The sequence below is a fragment of the Prionailurus viverrinus genome, chromosome D4 (genome assembly GCF_022837055.1).
Source record: "Prionailurus viverrinus isolate Anna chromosome D4, UM_Priviv_1.0, whole genome shotgun sequence".
In the NCBI taxonomy this organism is placed as follows: Eukaryota; Metazoa; Chordata; class Mammalia; order Carnivora; family Felidae; genus Prionailurus; species Prionailurus viverrinus.
In genome coordinates, this window is record NC_062573.1 from 88,569,457 (window position 1) to 88,596,115 (window position 26,659).

The following is a 26,659-nucleotide window of genomic DNA, read 5'->3' on the forward strand; positions in this document are numbered from 1 at the left end:
AGTACGAATAGTATGGTTGGATTCATTCCATATTTAATATTAAGTGCTGAAAGTGATAGAAATTTTTTTTCTTTCTTAATGAAAAGAAACCGGTAACTTTGTAAAAGTCAGAAAATACCAGTGTCCCTTTGATCCCATTCTAGACTTCTCTGCTGTGAGCTGGACCCACTACACACGGTGAAGGGCGCGTTCCTGACCTCCAGGAATTTGAAAGTACAAGACACGATTGCGCATATATTGTAATAATAGCACAAGCGAAAGGGTGTTCTCTTGCTTCGAACACCGCTGTTTCTTCCCGACCCAGGGCAAATATTCAGAGAAAGTCAATAGATTTACGAACAAGATTTTATAATGCTCACACAAGAATGAAGTTTGCCCCCAAACAGGAAAACTCCACATTGTCTTGTTTCAAAGGTCACAAACGCAGTGCCCAGAAAATCCAGCAGCTAAGTGGCAGGACCAGTGGAGATCAGTTTGGGGAACTGTCTGGTAGCAAATAAACTTCTGTCCACCTCTGTCCGGGAAGCCGTCTGTCAAGGGGTTAGGGAGGGGACAGTGCTGTTTACGTCCATCCTGCACTTCTCCCTTTTGCTACCCTTAGTAGCGTCTGTTCATCTTCTTGAACTTCTCATAGTGATAGTCATCGGTAGCCTTCTCGTTAGCAGGACGCTTGCGGTTAGGAGGGGACCCTGAGAAGGAAAAGAGCAGAAGCTGTTGGCCGTGCTGGAATCAACTGACAGGTTTTTAGCTCTGCTTAGCCTAGGACCACGCCTGCCTCATTCCCCACAGAAGCCCCAGGGCCTACCCTGGTGAATAGGAACATAGTAGGGCCTCAGTAAAGACTGGTTACTGAGTGAGTGAAATAAACACAGGGTGGAGTCAGATGACGGTACCGTGGGGGGTATGCTGACATCAGCATGGGACCAGGTGACAACAGGTGTTCTATTTCAGGGAGAGTTTGATTAGGTACGAGGCCTGGTGCTAAATACTTTTAGATACGGCTTATTTATTTTTTTAATGTTTATTTATTTTTGAGACAGAGAGAGACAGAGCGTGAGCGGGGGAGGGGCAGAGAGAGAGGGACACACAGAATCTGAAGCAGGCTCCAGGCTCTGAGCTGTCAGTACAGAGCCCGACGCGGGGCTCGAACCCACGAACCGCGAGATCATGACCTGAGCCAAAGTCGGACGCTGAACCAGCTGAGCCACCCAGGCGCCCCTAGGTACGCCTTTTTTTTTAACCCTCACGGCAATTCAAACGGGGACATATTGCCATCACCGTTCAGAGAGCTTAGATGGTCTTCCTCAAGGTCACTCGGAAAGTGAAGGTAGGCTGAGAGTTGAACCCAAGTCTGGTGACTCCAAAGTCCTTGCTTACTATGTGGGAATAACACAAAACTCTTTGGGAATTAATGACTATGCACCCAAGACGGTACAGAAAATAATTTCTCAAGTAAGAAGGAAGAAAAAGTGGGACGCCTGGCTGGCTCCATCAGTGGAGTGAGTGACTCTTGATCTGGTTGTGAGTTCAAGCCCCATGATGAGTGTAGAGATTACTTAAAATCTTTAAAAAAAAAAAAAAAAAAGGGGGGGTGCCTGGGGGGGCTCAGTCAGTGAAGCGCCTGACTTCGGCTCAGGTCATGATCTCACCGTCTGTGAGTTCGAGCCCCGCGTCGGGCTCTGTGCTGACAGCTCGGAGCCTGGAGCCTGCTTCGGAGTCTGTGTCTCCCTCTCTTTCTGCCCCTCCCCTGCTCATGCTCGGTCTCTGTCTCAAAAATAAATAATTAAAAAAAAAAAAAAAGGGAAGGAAGAAAAAGCAAACAGCCTGGATTTTCAGAAGCCTCAGCAAATTTAGCATTTCCTTAGGCTCACCCCATTGGTACGAAAAAGAAGACCCTTGGAGGGACAGGGGCACAGCTGGACGCTGCTAGTGGAGGGGGAGGGACAAATCCGCACCCCACTTCTAGAGGAGCGTTGGCGACTTCTTGGCATGTAGCCGAAGGACATGATGTGGGCAAAAAGGGTCAGCCCGACGGTGATTAAATGGGGGGAAATGAGAAACCACGTAAGCGTCCAACTAGAGGGAACCGGAGTAGCTCCGTACCGCGGAACACGAGGTGGCCACTGAAAGGGAAAACACGTATTTACTGTCCCAGAGAGCCGTGCAGGGCCCACTACTGAGTGAAAAACCAGGAGGCCCTACGAAGTACGTGCACGGCATATGGTTCTGTATGCATCGATATAGTTTTTACGTTTATTTCTATTTTTCAGAGAGAGTGTGAGTGGGGAAGGGGCAGACAGAGAAAGAGGCACAGAATCCGCAGCAGGCTCCAGGCCCTGAGCTGTCAGCACAGAGCCCGACGTGGGGCTGCAACGCACAAACAGCGAGATCATGACCTAGGCTGAAGACGGATGCCTAACCGACGGAACCACCCAGGGCCCCCTACGTCAATATTTTTTTAAAGTCTGGAAGGCGACACATAAAAATGTTAACGGCGCTCACCTTTGGCGAAATTATGAGTAACTTTGAGTTTAGTTTTGCTTACTGAAATATGCTAAGTTTTTGAGTTTCTGTTATATTTGATATTTAATAGCCCAGTGAATCGTCAGAGCAACCCCTAACGGTAGGTTTTGTTACTATCCCCATTTACAAACGAGCAAACCGAGGCTTGGCAAGGGGAAGGGAAACGAACGTGGAGTGGAACCCAGACGCCCTGGCCCCAGAGCCCAAGCCCCGCCCCTGCAGAGTCCACCCTGCCTCCAGGGGCTTGATGACTGCTCCGGGCAGCTCTGGGGCCTCCGCGGTACTTACGCTCAGGCTCTGGCTTCTCCGTGTCACCCACTCTCAAGGGTCGTGCTTTGGGCTCTTCTTTGTTTCTCCGAATGGGGGCGTTGAGCTCCTCGTGATAAACTGGATCCAAAGAGACCAGGGGACACGTCAGACAAAATACGGGAACTTGGGGGGGGGGGGGGGGAGGGGGTAAAGCCAACGGGACAGGGCTGCTTGCCCAGAGCAGCTTACATCGGTTGTGCTGCACGTAATTCACGGCCATGTTGGTGGGCACGAAAGACGTCTCGCTGTCTTTCTTCTTGTTCTGCTGCTCTGCCAGCAGACGGGCCTTGGCATCCTCCGTGGAAATGATATTTTTTATTTTTGCGCTGTGGGGAGAAGGGAGCCACGCCATGTATTCAGTCCTCCCGCCTTTGGTTCTCAGACAGAACTGCCAGTCAGGCTGGAAACGCACCGGTGCATGAGGAAATCACCCTCTGGAGCACAGGGCTCCGCAGTTTCCCAGCTCGTGTGTTCTCACGGCTGTCGAAGATGCATTATCTATCTATTGTCTTCTTCTTCTTTTTTTAATGCTTATTTTGAGGGAGAGAGAGTGCATGCGAGTGGGGGAGGGGGAGAGAGACAGACACTCCCAAGCGGGCTCCACACTGTCAGCAGAGTCCGACATGGGGCTCGATCCTACGACCCTGGGATTAGGACCTGAGCTAAAATCAAGAGTTGGGATGCTTAACCGACTGAGCCACCCAGGCGCCCCTTACTGTCCTCTTCTGATCAAGGGGAAACTGAGCCCCAGAGAAGGAAAGAAAACTACCTAAGGCTCGAAGCCAGTTCCAGAAAAGAGGCGAGGATCCAGAAGCCTCCCAACTTTCTCTTACGCCCAAAGAGGATTCTGACTGTCATATTTCTTCCATGACAATCCTGTTTTAGAGCAGGTGTTTTGCAAAAATGAAAAGGAGGCTCATGGGATGGGTAAGCCTTTAACATGGCTCCTGCTAGAAGAAAACAGAGGACTACAAGGGCCTGAGCAGAACAGCCCAAGAGCTGTGAACAAAGACCACGTAAAAATAAACGCTTGCATACAAATAATCCTTACGTTGTATACCTGAAACCAGCATGACGTTATGTGTTTCTTAATTATATCTCAACAAACAAAACACCGTGCTTTTGCTTTCGGGAGACCTTCTCTAGCATCTCCCTAGCAACGCTGACCTATCCTTCGGACGCTCTGGGCACAAGCATCTCCGCCTACCCGAGAAAACAGAGTTATTTGTGGGTTTCCAAGGAGACGGGTAAGAAACAGTCCCCTTAGCCGGAAAGCAGAGCGCTCTTCCGTGGGCCCCGGGCAGGAGAGAGGCTAGATCGGGGTCTGAAACGTACTCGATGCCTAGGTCCACCTCGGGGATGCCGCTTAGCATCTGGTTGGAAAGCATCTCTTCGGTCTTCTTGGCTGAGGAGACACGGATGTTTTCCGGAAGTTCGTAAAGACAGTCCTCTGCATTCTTTGGCTTGACTTTCTGTTCCTCGTGTTCCACGATCCCTTTCCTCTTCTTGAGCTCTGTCTCAATGTACTTCATCCTGAAATGAGAAACCCACAGGCCTCAGGGAGAGGCGGGAAGCTCACAAAACCTCTCCTTAAAATGAGTGGTCCCCAACACCCAACACTGGCCCACAGAGCAGTGATGGCCCAGGAGTGTTCATCAGTCCGTGGAAAAATGAGAAACGTGAAAATTAATTCGAGTTTTTTTCACCACGCAGAACTTTTTTTTGACTTTAAAGCACCAACCTCTGTGGTGAGATTGTGTCCTCCCCATCTATTGCTGTTAATAGATGTTAAGGTTCGCTGAAAACAGAATGCAACGGTCGACGGTGGTCATTTGGTTAACAGTCTCGTCAGTGAAAAGGTGGACAAGTGCAGTGTTTTATTCCTACAATATTTAGGGGAAAACTATTACTAGTCGGGGCATCTAAAATCCCAAGAACCATCATTTCAAAGCACGTTTAGGATTTTTTTTTCCTCAAAGTTCACGAGCCTGGGAGGTGGAGTGACAGGGGCCAACTCTGCCTTGGCCTTTGGATGATTCTAGAAATGTCATCTGTGACTAGATATCTCGGGACTGTATCTGGCTGGATCCAGCGCCTCATCGCTCACAGCCAGGCTGATACCCACATGTCGGCATCCTCGTCCCTTCGGTTGGTTTCCGCGGAGAACGATGTCCCCAGGTGGAGGTCTTCCTCCTCGCTGATCCTGGAGGGAGGGGCAAAGAAGCGGAACCTTTGAGTCACACGTCGGTGAGGCCAAGTCTGATATTATACCAGTAAAACCCACACACCCAAGCCCATCCTGCTTGTGGTTGTGGGAAAAAACACACGTGATATGTAAACAGAAGAAATATAAGCAAGCAAAATGTTGGAGATTCCACTGGGGAATGACTAGATACTTTTACACTAGTTGAATGTATTATTTTATAAATGTGTTCTTATGTGTTTTTTTTTTTTTTTTTTTTAACGTTTACCATTTATTTTTGAGAGAGAGACAGAGCACGTGTTTCTTAAAAAACAAAAACAACATTTCCACTTGGGTCTGAAACACACTACACAATGCACCTTTTCCGAAGGAGAGTACCCACAGCACTCTAAGCGGAAGAGTTAAAGGACTCTTTTAAAGAGTTCTGGCTTTCATTTTTTTTAATATATATTTTTTAATGTTTGTTTATCTTTGAGAGTGAGAGAGAGACAGAGAGACAAAGCGTGAGCAAGGGAGGGGCAGAGGGAGAGAGAAACAGAACTTGAACCAGGCTCCAGGCTCTGAGGCATCAGTACGGAGCCCGATGCGGGGCTCGAACTCGCGAACTGCAATTTAGAGGCTTCACCTACTGAGCCACCCAGGCGCCCCATTGCTTTCATTTGTTTTTAAACTACAAAGCATGAAGGATACTTCAGAATGCCCCACTAGAGCTGCTGTTGTGGGCCCCAGCTCTCTGGAGGCACACAGACCCAGGCAGGGGCTATAGGTTACTTTGTATCTCAGTGAGTCCGCCACTTACTTATCTTTGCCCCTTTCCTTCAGTTTTTTCATGTCCACCATACCGCCTGTCTTCATCTGAAAGGGGTCATCCTGCAGAACGCAAACACAGCTGTGAGGACGCATCTGTATAATTGGCAGTGGTCTTTTTTTTTTTTGTAATTTCTTTTAATTAAAAAAATTTTTTTTAATGTTTATTTAAAAAAAAAACTTTATGTTTATTTATTTTCGAGAGAGACGTAGACAGAGTGTGAGTGGGGGAGGATTAGAGAGAGAGGGAGACTCAGAATCTGAAGCAGGCTCCAGGCTCTGAGCTGTCAGCACAGAGCCTGACGTGGGGCTTGAACCCATGAACCGTGAGATCATGACCTGAGCCGACGCTGGACACTTAACCAACTGAGCCACCCGGGCACCCCTCCCCCCCCTTTTTTAAAAAGAAAACGCAGTCACCTACTGGAGAGCAGCCACAGCTTTCCATTCCCAAGGAGGACCCCACAACTCACCACGAGGGTGGTCTCTTCTTGTACCTTCTCTCCTACCAGCAGGGCCACAGCACTGAGCAGAAAGAAAAGGAAGAGTGAGACAGAGACAGAGACAGCGAGAAATGGCACAATTCAGACACGAGGCAGAACACCTAGAAAGTCCGTAGGATGCAACATTAGAGCAAAGGCAAGATCTGAGGAGTGGGCACCAAAGCCACCTGGCAAAGCCTACAAGGATAAAACAGTTTAAAAATAAAGCACTCTAGATGCTGGGTCAGGGGGTAGGGTGAAGTGGTAGGCTTTCCTCCAAAGCCATTTGGCATTATCTGGGCTTGGAAATCTCATTTCTAAGATTTTGCCTTCCGGGAAAAGGAAGCTAAAGACAAACGTAGAAAAATACTATTGCACCCATATTTGGTGATGAAGATTTACAAATGACCTACAACCCCTAAGTAAGGGATTAGTTAAATTTTTTTTAATTTCTTTTTTAACGTTTTATTTATTTTTGAGACAGTGAGAGACAGAGCATGAACAGGGGAGGGTCAAAGAGAGGGAGACACAGAATCTGAAATAGGCTCCAGGCTCTGAGCTGTCAGCACAGAGCCCGACGCAGGGCTCGAACCCACGGACCGAGAGATCATGACCTGAGCCGAAGTTGCTTAACCGACCGAGCCACCCAGGCGCCCCGGGATTAGTTAAACTATGGCATATACACGCAGTGGAATACTATGCAGCCACTAAAAAGGTTTTGGGGAAAAATAATCCATAATGTCAATGCCCGAAACGTGATGAGCTGAAAACAGCACGGAATAAGGGTACTTGCAATCTCCAAAAAAGAGAGACACTGGACAGAACATTACATGTTAACGCTGGTTACCTGTGGATGGGAGAATTACAGGTGCTGCTTACTTTTTCGATTATACTTCAAAAGTTTTTTTCCAAACTTAACAATTCGTGTGCATTTCGCAATCAGGTGCAATAAAAATCCGAATTGATAACCTGTTTTTGCACCTCTGGAGCAAACCTAAAGACCACACAGCTTGGGCCATCTCCTGGGTAAACGTCTGCAAAGAACACTGGACTCCTTTCAGGGCAATGTTAGGCGTACAGTGTGTCAAGAGAAGGGGCTATGTCTGAAGAGACAGTTGTGGTGGCGACTCAGGCGGGGACATGTGTCTGTCATCTCCGCCTGCTCTTCCCGCGGAGCCCCTGCGATACCCACCTCACCCCATTGGGCCTCTTCCTCAAGTTCTGCACCTCGCGGGTCTCTTCCAGTTTTAATCTGCAAAGAGGCAACGCACAGTCTGAGACACCCTCCGCGGAACTCAGACTCAAAAGGCAACTTCGACCGGCATCCCTGTCCAACTGCTGAGCCGCAGGCACAATGATCCAGAAGGCAACCCTGCGCTTAGACCCACTGCAATCAGACCCACCGCGCATCCTGGGGGAATCTCTCGATACTGTGCGGCCTTGCGGCGGCGGCCTCAGCCCTAGGAGCCTCAGTTTTTTGTTCTGCAGAAAGGGACAACAACCTCGGCTCACAGTCAACGAGGAGCCTGGCCGGTGATGAGTATCACAAACCGCTGTCTCTTCTGGCCCCTTGGAAGCCCCACCCCAAACGCACCGAACCTCCTCTGAGTCCTGCTCATCTTCCTCCGACTCCGAATCGGCCCGGCGCCGGCGGAAACTCTTCCCGGTGACCGGCATGGTCTTGCGGGCCCCGCGGTCCGGCCGCCGCGCCCCTGTGCCGTGGCCCGGGTTGCTTCCGGCGCGCAGCAGTGAGGTCAGAGCGCAGAGCGCAGAGCGCCGGCACCGCCCTGCCCCGCCCCAAACCCTTCTGGCCCCGCCCCCGGCCCGCACCGCCCGCCTGGCCCCGCCCCCATTCGTGGCGTTCGCCTCTTCCGATTGGGCGGCTGAGGGGGAGGAGGCGGGACGCAGCCAGCGGGCCCCACGGCCCTGCGCGGTGCAGCGGTGGGTGCGCTTGACTGACAGGCGGCGGCGGCGCGGTTGCGACGGCAGGTGAGTTCCGGGCTGTCGCCGGCTGCTTCGGGGGACCGGGCCTCTCCGAGCAGGGGCGACCCCAGCCTGGCTCCGGGCGGGCTGGGGTCTGGCCCTGCCAGGAGCGCAGAACGCCGCTGCCAGGTGAGCGGCCGCCGCCGTCCTCTCCCCTCCTCCGGCCGGCGCTCAGGGGGTGTCCTTTGGGGCCCCGGTGCCCCACTTGGAGCCCTGGGGGCTCGTTGTTTCTCCGGAACGGGGGCCGCCATCTCCTTTATTTCTGCGGGGCCTGACCCAGCGTTGAAAGCACGAGCGTGGCGTCTCGGGGCGCTGACTTATTTCCCCAGGGTCTGGGCCCTGGCATGCGTTTTTTCCTTTAGGGATAAAAGATGACCACTTCTTAGCAGTGGTGAATTAAAGTCCTGGCGCCGACTGCCCCGCTAATGATGGCCTCCAGCCAGTTTATCCCCGCGTCCGATGTTTTGAACCTACTCCGGAGGGTTTGAGGGCGGACGGCCCCTCCTCGGGTGCTTGCCGGCCGCCTCCCCGGACCTTCAAGGGGCCTTGTTTTCGTCCTCTGTCATTAGGACTGTTGCTCTGCCCTCCGCCGTTTACACCCCCCAGGATGCTGTGAGGGTTAAGTTTATTTGAAAAACAAAACAAACAGGCATCAACGAACGCTTAGGAAATAACTAAATGTGTTAAATAATGGTTTACAGGACTTTTAGGGACCTCTTAATTTCCCTTTTCTCCATATAGGCCCATCCTTTTCTTTGAAAGCACTGCGCCTTTTTAAGCGCTACCGTGTGGCAGGCTCGGGGCTCACCGAAGTGTTATCTCAGTGAACTCCCACAGCAATCCCACGAAGTAGACGGCGTTCTCTCATTTTGCAGATGAGAAGACTTTGGTTCAGAGAGGCAGTAGGTGCCTAAGGTTGCACAGCTGGAAAGTGGAGCGGGGATCAGTGGCAGGCCCCACTCTGCTGCAGGTTAGGCAGAGTGCCTGGCACAGAAGCTCCCTAAGTGTTTGCTGCAGCTCCTGTTGTAGCCCATTGGCTGGGGGGGGTGGGGGGGTGGGGCCGGGGGGGTTGCTGATGGAGACTGGTTTCCTCTTCTGGAAGACCATTCAGAAGTAGGGCGGCCCTTCTGGAATGCCCTACGGCTCTCTGGAACAGTCTTTCCTGATAATTGCTGTTCTCTTCCCTGGACTGAGACAAACGGACCCAGGACTTCTTGGAACAGCTTTTTGGCTTTGGTCAAACGCTGTATATGAAAATCTCCAAGCTTTGCCTTCTGCAGTCTGGTTCAGCCAACCCCAGAGGCACCTGGGAATCACTGGCCCTCCTGTCCCTGCTGACTGAAGGGGAGGATCCTTGGGAATTGCTGCAGAAACCCAGGGAGTCCACGTCTGCATATGCACGTCTGCATATAGTCACACTTTCAGAGGTGGCTCTGATTTTGCCCACCCCCACCCCTGCAGCGACCCTCCCACTAGGAGGTACTGGACAGCACTAGAGAGAAGGCCAGAAGACCAAGGACATTTCTGGACCCTTCTTCTCCTCTGACATCCCGGGGAAGAGCGTCCAGTACAAATGAGTTGGCCCAGTGCCACTCACCAGCTGGGCCATGACAGATCTGAGACCTGTTTCGCCAAAGTAATGCTAGAAAAGCGGCAGCTGTGAATCTGGGTGGCTGGGCCGAGGGGCTGCGGACTCTCTAAGTCTTGCTGGGCCTTTTGGGGGGTGAGATGAAGTTGCTTCTCAGAGGGAGCCTCCAGGAAATTTGGGCTCTCTTCAGTTCGGAGATGTGTCATGTTTTCGTTTTGTTTGAGAGTTTGGTTGTTTAAGGGCATGGATGGATTTGGCTCAAATTGGGGTTGGTTTGCTAGCTCCTTTCTGGAACCAGGCTTGCTACAGGGTTTAGGGAACATTCGTGTCTAGGTCGATTTGGGACCCGGCAAAGTGATTGCAGTTCACAGCTGGGCCGCAATAAGTGTTCGATAAAAGTTTGCTGGGCTGATTTACTTACTCAGATATTTACTGAGCGTTTACTATATGGAGCAGGCACTGTTCTAGGTGCTTGAAGTATGCCAGAGTGTAAAAGAGACAAAGATCCCTGATCCGGTGGACTTCAGGTTCTAATAACACAAGTATGTCAAGTGTCTTAGAAGGTGATGAGGGTTAGGGAAACAGAGCGAGGCAAAGGAATCACGAGTGGGCGGGGGGATTGAGTTGCACATTTAAATTGGTGTATTCTTATTTGTGATTTGTTCGGTAACGTTATAAAACAGGGGACTGAAGTATAGGTCTTGACCCTCAGTTCAGGCCCCAGTTGTGCCAACTTAGCACGTGACTCCCCCCCTGAAGTTCCCATTCTGCCATCTATTGGCTGTGTGACCCTCTCTGACCCTCTCCTGTTTTGGGGTTTTAGGGGTCTTAGTCTGAGTTTCTGCTTCTACTTACTTACTCCAGGAGTTACGGCTTCTCAGAGACCTGGGCCACTTACTGCTTCCAGCCTGCTCACCCCCAAGAACCGCCAGCCTGGGGTGGCCCCGAACCCATACCCTTTCCAATTCACTGACTCTCCCAGAGCCTGGAACAAATTGCAATGCTAGGCTTCAGAGGTGTTATCCTAAACTTCAGAAGTTTAAGCTGAGCAGAAAAATGCTCTGTGTGAAGCATGCCTCAGAGGTGGCTCTTGTGAAGGAGGCCAGAGGAAGCTGCCCTCGGAATGTGGGTGTTTGGGCTGGAGGAGGTAAAGATCACCCCCCACTCCAGGCTGGCCGGGGCTGTTTGGGGAGACTGTGGAGCAGACAGTTGAGAGCACTGACTTCAGGGCCAGCAGTCCTTGGTTCAAACCCTGGATCAGCAGCTCAGCAGCTGTGTGACCTCCAGCCACTTACTGCACCTCTCTGAGCCTCAGCCTCTCCTCTGTTCGTGACGTAGGTGGAGATGGGTTTAACTCCCATTGTTGCCTGGCTTCCAGGATGGTGTTAAGGATTCGGTGAGGTCTGTTCATATCAGCTCCATTACACCGGGCCATTCCGGGCAGACACTAGGTGGGTAAAGGCCAATGAGGAGAAATAGAGGTGCGGGGGAAGCAAGACTTTTCAAGGCAGGAGTAGGCTGAGGGGCTCTGCTTTGGGAGTCAGGAGGATGGCGGGCTCTTAGGGAATTAAGACTGGGTTGACAGAAGGGATGTATTTGGGTTTTAAGAAAAATGGAGTTGCTTAGAGGTAGGAGGGAGGGAAAGGGGACACGTTCTGAGGGTCAGAGGGGCGTGGAGGGATGTGGGCAGGGGTGTGGGATGGCTAGTGTGGCAGGTGGGTGTCTCCCTAAGTTGGCGGGGGCTTGGCAGGACCCCCCTCCCATCCTAAAGAGCTCGGCTCCTAGCCGGGAGGAGGGCGTAGCCAGAACGGCCAGGAAAATGATGAGTAATGGGCACTCGAGGCCCGGTCTGAGCAGCTGGTGCCAGGCCCAGAGATGCTTGCCTGCCTGCCCCCGGGCAGGGGGCACTTTCCCCCTTCTTGCTGTAGGCCCCGGGGGGGGGGGGGGGGGGGCGGAGGAAGTGCCTGCCCTCCTTCAGGCTGAACAGTCTCAGAAGCCTCGCCAGGGCCTGAGCTGGGTGGGCCCTGTGCCAGGCCTGCCAGGGCCTCCCTCCCCCTGCTTTTTCTGCCCCAGGAGAGGAGGCTGGCCTGGCTGGCCGGGAAGGGGAGGTGCCCTGGCTCCCTGGCTGTGGCAGGTGCCTTGCTGACTCCCAGCAGCCCGGCTGCTCCCGGAGGGCCTGTTCCTGGGATCTAGCTCCCTCGGCCGCACAGGTCTCTTTCAGTCTTTATCAAGTGCCTGCTGTGTGCCCACTCCATTTACTTGCACAGGAGCCAGAGCAGGGAGCGCTGTGAAGGCAGATACAACCCGGCTCCTTCCTGGCTGTGTCCTCGCCGTAGGGTCTGGGGCAAATGGCTCCCTGTGCCAGGGGCCCCATTCTCCCCCAGACGAGAGACAGCAGTCCTTCCGTGAAGAGTATAGGCGAAGCACCGGGCGTAGCGACTGCTCAGAGGCAGTGCTGTCCTGGGCAGCGGAGCCCTGGCTGAAGAGCTGATGGAGGGTACCCTTGGGCGTGTGACTCGCAGTCCCGCCTGTCTCAGTTCCCCGATCTGAAAAACGGCCAGTAACCCAAATGACGGTACAGAACATTTCTGAGCGTTCTTGCTGTGCGGGCCAATACAGACCCGTGATCGGAAGCCATTATGTGCAATCGGCCCTGTGCGTTGTCTCCCTGCACTCCCTTCGTCACCCTCCTCGCTGTCTTTGTCCCCATCTCACGGATGGGGAAACTGAGGGGCGACCGACTTATCTACCGACACAGAGCTTAGCAGGCGCCGAGCGAGGAGCTGAAGGCGGGCTGCTGGTGTCTCTTGCCTTCTGTAATTACAGTCAACTCCGCGGCTGACGCATGGTGCAGCGGACACAGGGTGGGAGCCCAGGAAAGGGTGGATGACGTAGTAATGATCACCTCCCGGAGGCTGCATGCGGGTACCCTGGTGTTGAGATACGGGCCTCTGGACCCCATGAGGGCAGGGCCCACGCCCGGCACGTTTTCCGTTGCCCCAAGCCAAGCCAGTTGGGTACCGAGATAAAACAACGTGCAAGCTCCTAGGGAACTGAGATAAACGAACTGCAGCCCTTGCAGACCGGGCACTTCCGAAGGTTCAGCTCCTGTGTGCGCAGTAGTAAACGCCCACAGCTCCTGGCTCTACCCCCTCAGCCTTTCCCTTGACACAAGCTGATTTTTTTTTTTTAATTTTTTTTTTTTTTCAACGTTTATTTATTTTTGGGACAGAGAGAGACAGAGCATGAACGGGGGAGGGGCAGAGAGAGAGGGAGTCACAGAATCGGAAACAGGCTCCAGGCTCTGAGCCATCAGCCCAGAGCCCGACGCGGGGCTCGAACTCACGCGAGATCACGCGAGATCTCGCGAGATCGTGAACTCCCGGACCGCGAGATCGTGACCTGGCTGAAGTCGGACGCTTAACCGACTGCGCCACCCAGGCGCCCCGACACAAGCTGATTTTTTTAACCATTAACTTTGGGGGAAAAAAAATGTTAGTAAACCTCAAGCCTTCTATGTCGGGTGTGCTCATACAGTGCTGGCAGACAGATACACTTGTAGAGTGGATCTAGAGGGAAGTTTGTCGATATATATCCAGAGCCTTCAAAACATACATTTTGACCTAGTCGTTTTTTCCTTGGGCAAAGATGTGGCCAAAGGTTTACACTCCAAAATACTTCTCGCGCTGCCTTATTTATATTGGCAACACACACACACATACCCTAAGGGTCCAAGAGTAGGAAAGCGGCTAAGTAAGGTGTAGCTGATGTTGTATGTGTGATATTATTTAGCCATTAGGAAGGAAGTTGTTGGGGTGTCTGGGTGGCTCAGTCAGTTAAGCATCCCACTCCGTGTCAGCTCAGGTCTTGATCTCAGGGCCATGAGTTCAAGACCCGTGTTGGGCTCCGTGCCGGGCGTGAAGCCTGCCTTAGAAAATAAAAAAGTTGTTGAAGTTTCGTGTCATGAGAAATGTACATGATATGAACATAAAAACCTTGTAGACGTATTGTATCTGTTATATTGGAGTTTTGAGTTTCCTTTCTTGAATTACACATTGGTGCCTATGAAGAAGACTGCAGTAACCATCTTTTTTTTCCAGTTTTTAGTGGAGACACCCTCCAGCTTCTACAGAGGTGAATATTAATTTTATTGAGACCACACGAAAAAACCTTTTTCTACTTTCAGGGTAGGAAGGAGGAGATGAAAATTTTCATCTAACATGGAAGTTAATGAGGCAAACACAAAACCAAACAAAGGCGTTAAGGGCAGATCTTCAAGTGAATGAGCCACAGGGTGAAAGGCTATACTTTCAAACCACCCAGCTAGCAGCTGAGGCATTTCTCTGTCAGGGCTTCTGGAACCTACTCTGGAGCGGCTGCACCCTCTCTTAAATGGACCTCAGGTGTCCTGTTCACACTCTGTGGGCCCCGAGAGTCCCCAGGGGATGGAGGTCATGCTCCCCCAGTGTTCTCTCTGAGGTCTGGGGAAAAGCAAGGTCCCAGGAGGGACACCACACATACCAAAGAGGCCAGATGCATAGTTCTTTTTATTTTGGAAACTTTATTTTTTTAAGTGTTTATTTATTTTGAGAGAGAGAGAGAGAGAGAGAGAGAGAGAGAGAGAGTGCATGTGAGCAGGGGAGGAGCAGAGAGAGCGGGAGAGAGAGAATCCCAAGCAGGCTCTGTCCTGTCAGTGCAAACCCACAAACCATGAGATCGTGTCCTGAGCCAATATCAAGAGTCAGGCGCTTTAACTGAGCTACCCAGACGCCCCTGGGAACTTTAAAGAGAATTAGAAGGAACCTATCAGGTTGTATGTTACCAAAGCAACATCAATTCACTGTAGAAAATGCAGACGGGCAAAAGAGGAGGAAACAAAAATCAACTCGATTCCCGTCCTCCCAGAAATGATGACAATAGCATCATTGTTGCAGGCACAAAGCAAGATTGGTTTACCAAAATGGCATTTTACTGTGATCATGTTTTACAGCTTTTTGTACTTTTGATCCGTTCAGCAAGTATTTACTGAGAAGTTGCTGTGCTCCAGGTGCCATTATAGGTATTTGGGATACAACAGTGCACGAAACAGCCAGATCCTTCGGGGAGCTCACGTTCTTGAGACGGGACAGGCATTAGATCGAAAAATGGGCCAACGACCAAAATGGTTACCGAGCATGCAAAGTAGAGGCCTTCCCTGGAGGAGAGGATGGTGGGGTGGGGTTGGGTGGGACGGGGCAGGGTTCGGCAGGGTGGCGCGCAGATGCCTTTCTTGGTCAGGGGACAGTGCAGCTGAGAGAGGACAGAGACAGTGGACAGCACATGGTGGGGCCTGATGGAGACTGGTGTGTTTCCTGGTCATGGACTGTTTGGCTTCATCATCATCATCATCGTTCTCTGCCCCTCCCCCCATTTTAAACTTTCTTTTTAATGGTGTCATAGTATGTGCGTGTGTGTGTGTATATGCAACTTTTGAAATTTTTATCTTTTAGTTTTGAGAATTTCATTTTGCATTTCTGAAAATTGCATTTTTTGAATTTCAGTCAAATACATATAAATCTTAATCATTTTGGGGGTGCAGTCCAGTGGCATTAAGCACATTCACACCGTTGTATCGCCATCACCCCCATGTGGCTCCAGAACGTCCCCATCTTCCCAAACTGAGACCGTATCCCCGTTGACCATCAACCCCTCCCTCTCCTTGCAACCACCAGTCCGCTTTCCATCTCTATGGATTTGATTCCTTCAGGGAGTTCATGTAAGTGGACTCCTACGGTATTTCTCTTTTTGTGTCTGACTTACTTTACGTAGCGTCATGCCCTCAAAGCCCGTCTTTGAACCTTGTTCATCTTACCGTAGCACGAGTCAGAATTTTCTTCCTTTTTAAGGCTAAACAATAATCTGTTGTATGGATAGAGCACATTTTGTCTATGCATTCATCTTTTTTTTTTTTAATTTTTTTTTTTTAACGTTTATTTATTTTTGAGACAGAGAGAGACAGAGCATGAACGGGGGAGGGGCAGAGAGAGAGGGAGACACAGAATCGGAAGCAGGCTCCAGGCTCCGAGCCATCAGCCCAGAGCCCGACGCGGGGCTCGAACTCCCGGACCGCGAGATCGTGACCTGGCTGAAGTCGGACGCTTAACCGACTGCGCCACCCAGGCGCCCCTATCCATTCATCTTTCGATGGCCCCCTTCCGCTGCTTTCCCCCTTCGGTTCTTGTGAACGGTGCTGTTACGAACACGGGCGTACAAACGTCCGTTCAAGTCCCTGCTTTCAGTGCTTTGGGGTGTCTATCAGGAAGGGCAGTTGCTGGACCACATGGTAACTCCGTGTTTAAGTTTTGAGGAGGCTCCATACTGTTTTCCAGAGCAGCGGCCCCATTTTATGGCTCACTGGGAGCACGCAGGTTCCAGTTTCTCCACGTCCTCGCCAGTGTTGTTTTTTTTTTTTTCTGGTTGAGTTTTTTTGTGTTTTGATAGCAGCCCTGCCAATGGGTGTAAGTGGTGCAGCCTGTTTTCATTACTCAACATTCTCTGAGATTTAGCCATGTTGATAATAGAGGTCTTAAGTCAAAGTGTGGGTTTTTTTATTCAGGGTTTAAAATCAGTTTTATTGAGGTATAATTTATATCCAATAAATGACTTTTCTTTTTTTTAATTAAAAAAATTTTTAAAGTGTATTTTTGAGAGAGAGAGAGAGAGCATGCATGTGAGCAGGGGAGGGACAGAGAGAGGGAGAGAGAATCCCAAGCAGGCTCCACGCTTCAGCAAGTGAACCTGATGCAGGGCTCGATCTCACAAACCATGAGATCATGACCTAAGCCAAAATCAAGAGTCAGACGCTTAACTGATTGAGCCACCCAGGTGCCCCAGAAATGCACCTTTTTAAAGACTTTTGTCAATCAATAGCTCCTTGCCTCCTTGTCCTACGTGTGTTGTGAACATCTTCTCCCAGTCTGTAGCTTTTGCCTTTTCATTTTCCTTAGGATCATCTTTGGAAAAGAAAAGCATTTAATTTTGAAAAGTCCAGTTTTTCAATGTATTTTGTTATAATTAACACCCTTTGTGTCCTAAGATCTTTGTGGACTCCAGAGTTGCAAAGATGCTCTCCCCTTTTCCTCTACAAGTTTGAGAGTTTTAATTGTTGTTTAAAGTCTGAGATCAGGAGAACCGTCGGCCTGGGCCGCACCGGGCTGCTTGCCGCGGGGTCGGGGATGTGGGTCAGCGCGGTCCCACCCCTGCAGAGGGAGGCACGTCCACAGGGGCACCGTGGTGGTTCCACAGACAGACCTCGAAGGCTCTGCGAGGTTTGCAAAGCTCCCAAACCAAGCATACCGAAAATCGGTGGGCAGAGGGCTTGAACTCACATTGTGGCTGTAGCCGAGTCTCGATTGGGAATGCAGACGTTCATCAACAACTTTTCCTCACGTATTTGTATTCTCCAGAGCATCCAGGTCGTTCCCACAGAATAAAAAAGACTGGAACATGGGGCGACTGGGTGGCTCAGTAGGTTAAGCAGCCAACTTCGGCTCAGGTCATGATCTCGCGGTCCGTGAGTTCGAGCCCCACGTCGGACTCTGTGCTGACAGCTCAGAGCCTGGAGCCTGCTTCAGATTCTGTGTCTCCTTCTCTCTGACCCTCCCCCGTTCATGCTCTGTCTCTCTCTGTCTTAAAAATAAACGTTAAAAAAAATTTTTTTTAATAAATAAAAAAGACTGGAACAGTCCAGAGTTTTAATCAAAGAAGGTGGCGTTCAGTTGCTGCCCACAATACCCCAGGGTTTGGAGATGTAGCCGATGAGGTCGTTGCTGGTAGTCCATTATTGACTATGTCGATAGTAAATGGGAAGTCTACCTAAGCGCAGAGTGTCTAGTCCACAGACATCGGAAGCCTGATAACAGGGTGCGGTGTTGCCCCTTGAAGACACGGACTTAACCATTGGACACTGGGTTTATGAAAAAGTGAACGTCATCCCACTTATTGCCGAGAGCAGACATGCTCACACCAGAGGTGTGCCAAGGGTTTAAAAAACAGATAAGTCCAAGCACATAAAAAGAAAACCTACGAATTTCCAGAAGCAGAACGTGGGGAAGAAGGAAAGCTTGTTAACAACCCAAAGGACTGTTTACCTCCCGCTATGGCAGGGCGTGATAACGTGAGAGGAGTTAACTGCAGAAGGGTCAGAGGAAGGCGGCATCCTTGCGTGCTGCCGGAGCTGAGAATGGTGATGTTTGAGGTTTTGCAGTTCTAAGAAGTAGGTTGACAACACGTGTGCAAGGCTTGAAAGATGTCACTGATCACGTATGCCCAGACGCGTGCAGAAGCAGGAAACGGCAGCTGTGTCTGTTAGTGGAGCGGGCAACAAGAGCAAAGGGCAGCCTACCCAGAGCTCTCGGGGCGTGAGTGGAAGAAGGGAGAGTGTGTGGCTAAAGGTGAAGGAGCTGCAGGTGCAGCAGGTGTTTGAGATGAGAGCCGGAGAAAAAGGTCGAAAACCGGAGGACTCTGAAGCTGAGCCCCAGCAGTGCCACGAGCAAATGAAAGACTAGAGGAGAAAGAATTGGGGGGGGGGTGAATGTCGTCGGTTTGAACATGAGAACGCACACTGGGAGTCCATCAACAACACATTTTAGAGTAACCTGACTCTTCCAGAACCCTGGGAAAGAACAAGAGGAAAGGGAAGCTCTTTTTAAGCTTTCTGTTGGCCACCAATTACAGGAAGGCTGTGATCCATTTCTAAATAAGTTTTGTGGATGATATGCAGTAGGGGTTAAAGGTCATTTATTTCCCTATATGGAGAGCCTCTGTTGAAAAGACTTGTCTTTTGCTGGTTGAATCCTGTCAGTGCCCTTTTTGGAAATCAGTTGACCACATATGTGCAGGTCTAATTCTAGACTCTCACTTCTTTTCCCTTGAGCTGTATGTCTGTGTTTGAGCCAACACCACACTGACTTGTTGGCTGAACCTTTATAGAAATTCTTAGGCCAGAGGGTCTCAGTCGTCCAGCTTTGTGATTCTTCCAAATTGTTTTGGCTCTTCTAGGTCTTCTTTTCTGTATAAACTTTCAAGTTGGCTTGACGATTTCTACAAGAAAGCTTCCTGGGATCTTGATGAAGATTACATTGAATTTATGGACCAGTTTGGGCACAGTGGATATCTTAGTGTTGAGTGTACCAGTCCATGAACATGGTATATCTCTCCATGTATTTAGATCTAACTTAATTTCATGGATAGGAAGATTCAATATGTATCATTTTAATGGCTGCGCCGTAGACAGAGTGTGGTTGTGTCCTTGTTTATCTAACCGCCTGTTGTTTATTTACATTGCATCCAGTTCCCCCATTATAAACAGTGCATATCTTGTCAGTCTGTCTTTGCATGCATCCTGAATACTTACTTAGAAAAAAAACCTGGGGCCAGGTGAACCCTCTTGGCTCTTCTTTGCTACCTGCCTTATTTAAACTAGTGCTTGCTTTGTGTTTGGTGAAACATGGAATCTTGGTGATCCGGGCTTGTTTTTATGAGGCCCCAACAGCACAGCGAGTTAGGGCATGATGCAGCAAACTGTGGCAGCGGGCTAGCATTGTTTTTGCAAGGCCCTCAAGCTAAGAATTAAAAAAAAAAAAAAAAATCTTTAACACATTGTAAAAAAACAAAAACAAAGAATATGTGATAAAGATCCACAGGGCCCACAGAGCCTAAATGATTTACTGCCTGGTACTTTATAGACATGATTTGCCAACCCCTGATTTAGAGCACAGCCCCGCACCAGACAATCTGATTGAGTCCCCACCCACGACTTACTAGCTGAGGACTGACTCTGGCCAAGCCTCTCGCTTCCTTAAGCTCTCCGTTCTGTTTCTTCTGTAGCACGGGGGCAGTGAGGGTGCATGGAGGGTCGTTATCCGCCGGGCTTTGCTTTTTTCCCCTCCCCTATCTGAAGACGGAGGAGCTTGAATGGTCTCATTGCACGTGTGAGTCAAGACAGGCTTGTCACCAGTGTCCTTGTCCCGGGCTCCATTTGTGGCCCTGGGTGTCAGGCTCATAAGCTGGCTCTGCCATCTTGCTGGAGAGACGGGGGGCACACACACCAAAGCCACTCCCTCCCCTGCCCCCATACTGCAGCTTGCCAACCTGGTGCACTTGACCTCAGTGAGAACAAAACAAAACAAAACAAAAAAACCTAAAAAATCTGGCTTCAGGTGAAGAGGCTTGGAATTTAGAACCTTGAACCCATCGTTGCCATGTGACCATTTTAAGTGTTAGCTTCTAACTGCCTCTCCCTCTTTGAACTACCCATGTCTGGGAGACTGTGGCCCAGCAGGGCTGGGGAGGTGCAGTCGGTGATGACACATGAATGGACTCAGTTGTGCCTCTGGCCTGGGGTTGCTCAAGACTCGGGGGTCGGGGCGCCTGGGTGGCTCAGTCTGTTAAGCGGCCAACTTCAGCTCGGGTCATGATCTCGCAGTCCATGAGTTCAAGCCCCGCGTCGGGCTCTGTGCTGACAGCTCAGAGCCTGGAGCCTGTTTCAGATTCTGTGTCTCCCTCTCTCTGACCTTCCCCCGTTCATGCTCTGTCTCTCTCTGTCTCAAAAATAAATAAACGTTAAAAAAGTTTAAAAAAAAAATTAAAAAAAAAAAAAAGACTCGGGGGTCAGAGGTTCTGAGCGGCACAGGATCCAAGGATGATCTGAGGGTCCCAGGGGCGTGCACGGAACGGGCTGAGCCTTCTGTCCAGGAGGTTAACGGGCTGTGGCAGCCAAGGCGATAACTAGAGAGGCCCGCGGCCCTCTCGTGCAGACCCTTGCGGGTCTCTGCTCTCGGGGATCACGACCCCCGAGGAGGGGCTGCCCCTACCTATACCAGCTCCACACCAGCCTCCGTTAGCTACCCCGGAGCAGTGTGTTTTTATGGTCCCCGTGGATGGACCGGGAGCCTGTCCAGCCCGTGGATGCCCCAGATGTCCAAAATTTCACTTGCCCTTCCCGGGAGGAATTCTGACCTCTTCGTAGCCGCCGGTCAGCGCTAAGAGTGACTTTAAGATAATGGAGCTGCAGGCAGTGAGCTGGTTTGTTCCCCGCAGGGTCCCTGCCAGAGGCCTGCACTCACTCCAGCCCTCGCGCCCCACCACCATCGGCTGTCCGCGGAGAATACAGATGCTGGCCGCTCCCTGGGGGTGTCGCTGTGCACAGAGGTAGGCCCACAGCCTCCCCGTTTCAGGCATAGCCCTTAAGCACGGACCCAAGAGGAAATTATCTCAGGTGAAATAACGGAATTGTGGTTATGGGTTGGTTTTTTTTCCTTTTTTCAAGTCCTTATCTCTTAAGAGCACACACAGATGCGATGAGGCGGTATCTGGGTCTGCCACCAAAAAGAGGAAGTGGGGGTTTGAGCTGAAGCAAGGGTGCTGTGAATGGCTCCCTGTTGGAGCTGGGTGCCGCCGGCACGTGGGAGCGAGCTGTCTGCTTCTGCGTGTTTCCACTGCCCTAAGTTAAAAGGAGAGAGAATACACGTGAGGCCCTAAGAGTCTGAGCAGCTCGAGCTTCCGCCTTGGCTCTAGCATTCCTCGCTGTGAGGCCTGAGACAGGAAGGAGCCCCTGTTTCCGAATCTGTAAAACGGGGCTGATCACAGCTGCCTGGGGACGTTTTCCAAGAAATAATGCACGGAAACCATTTACTCTGCCACCCGGAACTTGATCGGCACCCGTAACACCTGATCTGGTGGGGGGCCTGGGCCAGTGGACCCCTGGCTGACCATGTCGGGGAGAGGGTGGGGGTCCACTTCCCTCAGTGGACACACCGCCCCTGCCTTTGGTTAAACCACCTTGGCTCCACTAAATCTTCGGTTGGCCCGGAACTTTCTTGGCAACGGTTTGGAGCTAGAATCAGCCGTCAGATTCCTCGGTGTGATTTCTGCTAAAATATGAGGTGGCTGAAGCTAATCCAGTTACTTGTTTTTACACATTTTCTTCGGGAATAATTGTTAATTCACAGGAAGTCGCCACGGATGTCCCAGGGAGGTCCTACGTACCCTTCACTCAGTTTCCCCCAGGGGTGCCACATCTTTGGCATATCCATAGTATGACGTCACAACCACTAAAGGGACTGTTGGTACAATCCACAGGGCCTGTTCACGTGTCGCCAGTTTGACACGTACCCATTTGTGAGTCCCCTGAGCGTTACTGTCACACCCAATTCCCGGAGAAGTTAAGTGGCTTCCTCGACTCACCGGCTGATATGTGGCAGAGCCAGGACCTGAGACCAAAGTTGTGCACTGCACCAGCAGCCCCCGCCTCGCTCCAGCGGTGGCTACCGTTAACCCAGGCTCCCTGTGTTCTCTTGTAGGTGAGCCCAGGCCAGCATGGGGGACTCCAGGGACCTTTGCCCTCACCTTGACTCCATAGGGGAGGTGACCAAAGAGGACTTGCTGTTCAAATCTAAGGTAAAGGGTCAGACCTTGCAGAGCTGGGGCCCACACCCAGGGCCACTGCGTTCCTAAGGTACAGGTGTTTCCAAAGGAAGGTTTGAAAGAGTTGAAGAACCGGCTTCCCGACAGTCTCTGCTTAGTTTTGTGTAAATGGAAGGGCTGGCGTCTGTGGGGGGAGCTTTCCGGGGGCTGCGTCCTAACAGCCATTAATTACCACTTAGATCAGTCCATCTGGGAGCCACTAATGCCCTGTGCATTAGCTGTGGAGCCTTTCCGAGGCAGGGAACGAATCGTGCTCTGAGAACCCACCGGCATTTTGACAAGCGTGACCCGAGGAGGGTCTGGGGAGGCCCAGAGCCAGAAGGTGGGCTTCTCTGAGTGGGGAGGATGTGTCTTTTTTTGTTAAAGTGTTTTGAACGGGTAATACTTTTCTCTGGTTCGGAATCGAGCAATATAAAAGTATCGATGTCAATAAAAAAATTTTTTAAAGTGGGGGGCGTGCACAGCTAGCTCGGCTGCTAGAGCATGTGACTCTTAATCTCAGGGTTCGAGCCCCACATTGGGTGTGGAGCCTACTTAAAATAAAAAATTTTTTTAAAAATTCAGGGGTGCTTAGATGCCTGCGTCGGCTAAATGTCTAACTTTAGCTCAGGTCATGATCTTCCAGTTTGTGAGTTCGAGCCCCACATCGGGCTCTGTGCTGACGGCTCGGAGCCTGGAGCCTGCTTCGGATTCTGTGTCTCCCTCTCTCTCCGCCCCTCCCCTGCTCGTGCTCTGTCTCTCTCTCAACAATAAACATGAGAAAACGAAAAAATAAAATGAAAAAAAATCATTGTCAAGACATCCTCCTCCCACCCTCCTATTCCACCTTTAGGGAGCCTTTTACATTAGTTTCTTTTATACTTTTTCTGAGTTTCTTTATGCAAATACATGCAAATATGCTTATTTTTCATTTCCCCCTTCATTATATAAAAGGTCACACACTATACTATAGATGCTTTTTTTGTTTTTTTGTTTTGTATTTATTTTAGAGAGAGAGGGAGGGAGGGAGGGCATGAGGGAGGGAGGGGCAGAGGGAGAGGGAGACAGAGAATCCCCAGCAGGCTCAGCACTGTCAGCGCAGAGCCTGGTGCAGGGCTCGAACCCACTAACCGGGAGATCATGACCTGAGCTGAAATTAAGAGCCGGGTGCTTAACCAACTGAGCCACCCAGATGCCCCTAGACACTTTGGCAACTTGCTTCCTTCACAGGACAGTACATCTTTCTGGAGCTCTTTCAACCCTGGGCCGTGAAGACCGCTTTGTCCTAGTTTGCCCTGGAGTTGCACGGCATCTCGTCGTGTGGACCCCGTAACTGAGCCTCTGCGGGTAGACACCCAGGCTCTTCGCGTGTGGTGAATGTGGTGCCGTGATAAATGGCCTCCTGAAAGTGTTGTCGCACGTGGGGGCCGAGCGTGTGGGGGGCACACTCCGGGCAGCGGGGTCTAGAGTCACGTTCCTAGACAAATTGCCGGCTCACTCAGCCTCCCTGTCCCAACAGGTCCTGGGTGGCCTTCGGCCTGAGCTGGCTCAGCCCGGGCCTGCGGGAGGGATCAGGTCTTCAGAGTGCCTGTGGCTTCTTTCGAAGTACTTTCGCTTCTCGTGTGGTCTGGAGGAGGGCAGAGCGAGGCTGTGATGCATTCGCACTAACGCTGGGTTCTGAGTCTGCACCAAGGAATGAATGAGACAGACCGAGGGGGTTTTCCTCCAGAGGAGGCAGGAATAGGGGGATCCGAGGGCAAAGAGGAGAGCGAGGAGGCGCGATCCGGGCCGGGCCGCGGCAGCCTTTCGGAAGTGGTAGGCCCTTCTGGAGCAGAAGGACCGAGAATGTCTGGAACGTCTCAGGCCTGTGTTTCAGAGAGCATGTGTCCCACCCTTCTCTGAGCACCCAGAAATCTGCAGAATGAAACAAAGATTGTTTTAAGATACCAGAAGGGGCAGGGAGGTGAACAGGCCAGGCACAGTGCAGGAGACGGAAATGGCCAAGAAACTTCTGAAAGAAGGTGCTCAACTTCACCAGTGACCGGGGACGTTGCCGCGGATCGCGAGATGATAGCATTTTTCTTCTGCCGGACAAACCACAGGCCGATCCGACCCGGGCTGATGGTGATGGAGGGGAGGAGACCGCACGCGTGGTGGGGCGAGGTGGGCATTCCTGTCACTTCGGGGACACAACTCCCCGTGTGGGAGTTTATCCCGTGGAGGTGCGAGTACCAGTTATAAAGACACAAAGACAGCAGTATTCATTGAGCCTTATTTGTCAAAGGAGAAAACTGGTGGCAGTCTGAATACTCATCAAGAAGGGAATGGGTGAGGGACGCCTGGGTGGCTCAGTCGGTTAAGCCTCCAACTCCAGCTCAGGTCATGATCTCGCAGTTCGTGAGTCTGAGCCCCGCGTCGGGCTCTGTGCTGACGGCTCGGAGCCTGGAGCCTGCTTCGGATTCCGTGTCTCCCTCTCTCTCTGCCCCTCCCCTGCTCATGCTCTGTCTCTCAAAATTAAATAAATGTTAAGAAAAAAAAATTTTTTTTTTAAAAGAAGGGAATGGGTGAATTACGGTGTGCCCGTAGCGTGGGGCACCGTGTCATTACCGCAGACGGTAAGATGCAGTGTCTGCGTGCAGACTTGGAAAGATGACCATGAAAAGGTGACAGAAACGTGTCAGAGAAACGTGTATAGTATGATCTCGTTTTTCCTAAAAATCACACCCCCTTCCCCTAAGTGTATGCATATACGTTGTATGTGAAAACACGGAGGGATATGCCTCAGGTTGTTCCAGCATGTGTATTTATTAGACGTTATATACTCTCCCCGAGATCGTATACAGCATGTATGTGTCATTTGAACTGTTAAAACAGACCTCCAGGGCCCCTGGCTGGCTCAGTCAGTAGAGCATGTGACTCTCGACCTCAGGGTCTTGAGTTTGAGCCCCGCGTTGGCGGTGAGCCTGCTTACAGAAAAAAAACAAACGAGCAGAGGGTGCTGTCATCGTTCAAAAGACTGAAACAAAAAGGAAGCCCTGGAAGAGGGAAGTGAGTTGTGAAATCAGAAAATCAGAAAAGAGATTGCAAGTTCGGGAAGGTCGGGGGCTGCTGCCCCCAGCGTCCTCAGCGGGAGACCCTGAGGCAGATCGCGGATCTCAAGTCCCACCTTCTTGACCACAACCCTACGGGGACCTCCAGGTTCGGGCCCTTTACCGATACAGCTAGAAACTGGGCTCGGTGAGAACGCAAAATCCCCGCCGAGACGTGAGTGGGGGGGAAGCCCACTTTCCTGTTGGGGGGGCGCCCTGTGACCCAGGCTCCTCTGCTTCCCCTCTTGACCTGCTCTGCAGCAGGGCCTGCCCTCTGAGCCTCGGTTCCTCATCTGTCCAAAAGAGCTGCTGCGCACACTGGCAGGGATTGCAGGAGCGAGGTATGAAGAACTTAGCCGTGGTCATCCCCGGTAGGTGGCGCTCTGGCTCTGACGGAGCCCCGTGTCGTAACTGCCGTCAGAGCTGGCACTTAGAATCCGCCTCACGGCTGACGGGGTCACCTTGGGCATTGTGGAGCCTCAGATGGGAATTGCTGTTTTAGACACGTGCAGCAGACAAGATTATTTAAGGCACGATTTAAGTTGTAACGAAGAGACCCCTGAAATACAGCACCTTAAATGAGAGCGACGCTTCCTTTTCTGTCATAGGACAGTCCGGGCATACGTACGATGGCAGGGCAGCCCCTCCCTTCCCAATACATGGCTTTCATTTCTGAGTCCAAGGTGCTTGCCCCCGCTCCTGCCGTCCCATCTGTGTTCCAGTGGAAGGAGGAGGAGGAGCGGGGCGGGGGGATGCACAGCCCGGAAATGGCACGCGTCACTTTCGCTGTCGTCTCGTTGACTAGAACCGAGCCCCAAGACCACAGTGGGGCCGAGAACCAGTCTGCAGCTGGCTGGCCGTGGGCTCGGCCCAAATCCGAGCATCCTGTTGCTAAAGCAGGAGAGGGGGACACTGGTAGACAGGAAGCAGGCTCTGTCACCAGAACGCCAGAAACCTGGGTGTTTTCTGTGTTCATCAAATGTGTTGGTGTCCCTTGGGGCGCCTGGGTGGCCCAGTCGGTTAAGCATCCAACTCTTGTTTTTGGCTCCGGTCACGATTTCATGGTTCGTGAGTTCGAGCCCCGCGTTGGGTTCTGTGCTGACAGTGCAGAGCCTGCTTGGGATTCTCTCTCCCTCTCTCTCTGCCCCTCCCCGCTTGCAGTCACTCTCTGTCTCAAAAATATACTTTATAAATACATAAATAAATGTCTTTAAAAAAAAAGTATTGATGT

At 51.3% G+C, this 26,659-nt stretch overlaps 2 protein-coding genes across 8 annotated transcripts in view; one reads left to right on the forward strand and one right to left on the reverse strand.

Annotated features, from left to right (window-relative positions):
- Positions 1-327: 327 nt before the first annotated feature.
- Positions 328-8,082, reverse strand: CD4H9orf78 (chromosome D4 C9orf78 homolog). The gene is made up of 9 exons (XM_047830680.1): positions 7,919-8,082; positions 7,517-7,576; positions 6,316-6,367; positions 5,835-5,905; positions 4,958-5,035; positions 4,168-4,365; positions 3,022-3,158; positions 2,812-2,910; positions 328-689 (listed from the first exon to the last, which is right to left on the reverse strand). Exons 1-9 carry the CDS (start codon positions 7,999-8,001, stop codon positions 598-600), a joined length of 870 nt encoding a protein of 289 aa, XP_047686636.1. The 5' UTR covers positions 8,002-8,082; the 3' UTR covers positions 328-597.
- A 129-nt stretch (positions 8,083-8,211) lies between these two features.
- Positions 8,212-26,659, forward strand: part of USP20 (ubiquitin specific peptidase 20) — a 44,166-nt gene continuing 25,718 nt past the window's right edge. For 4 of the 7 annotated variants that reach the window (XM_047830669.1, XM_047830674.1, XM_047830675.1 and 1 more), the window contains exons 1-3: positions 8,212-8,313; positions 20,975-21,085; positions 22,237-22,333. In XM_047830669.1, the coding sequence (XP_047686625.1) occupies positions 22,253-22,333 (81 nt within the window). In that variant the 5' untranslated portion in view covers positions 8,212-8,313; positions 20,975-21,085; positions 22,237-22,252. Of the gene's footprint in view, positions 8,437-20,974; positions 21,086-22,236; positions 22,334-26,659 lie in introns of all 7 variants that reach the window. The other 3 variants (XM_047830670.1, XM_047830671.1, XM_047830672.1) reach the window with 3 other exon arrangements.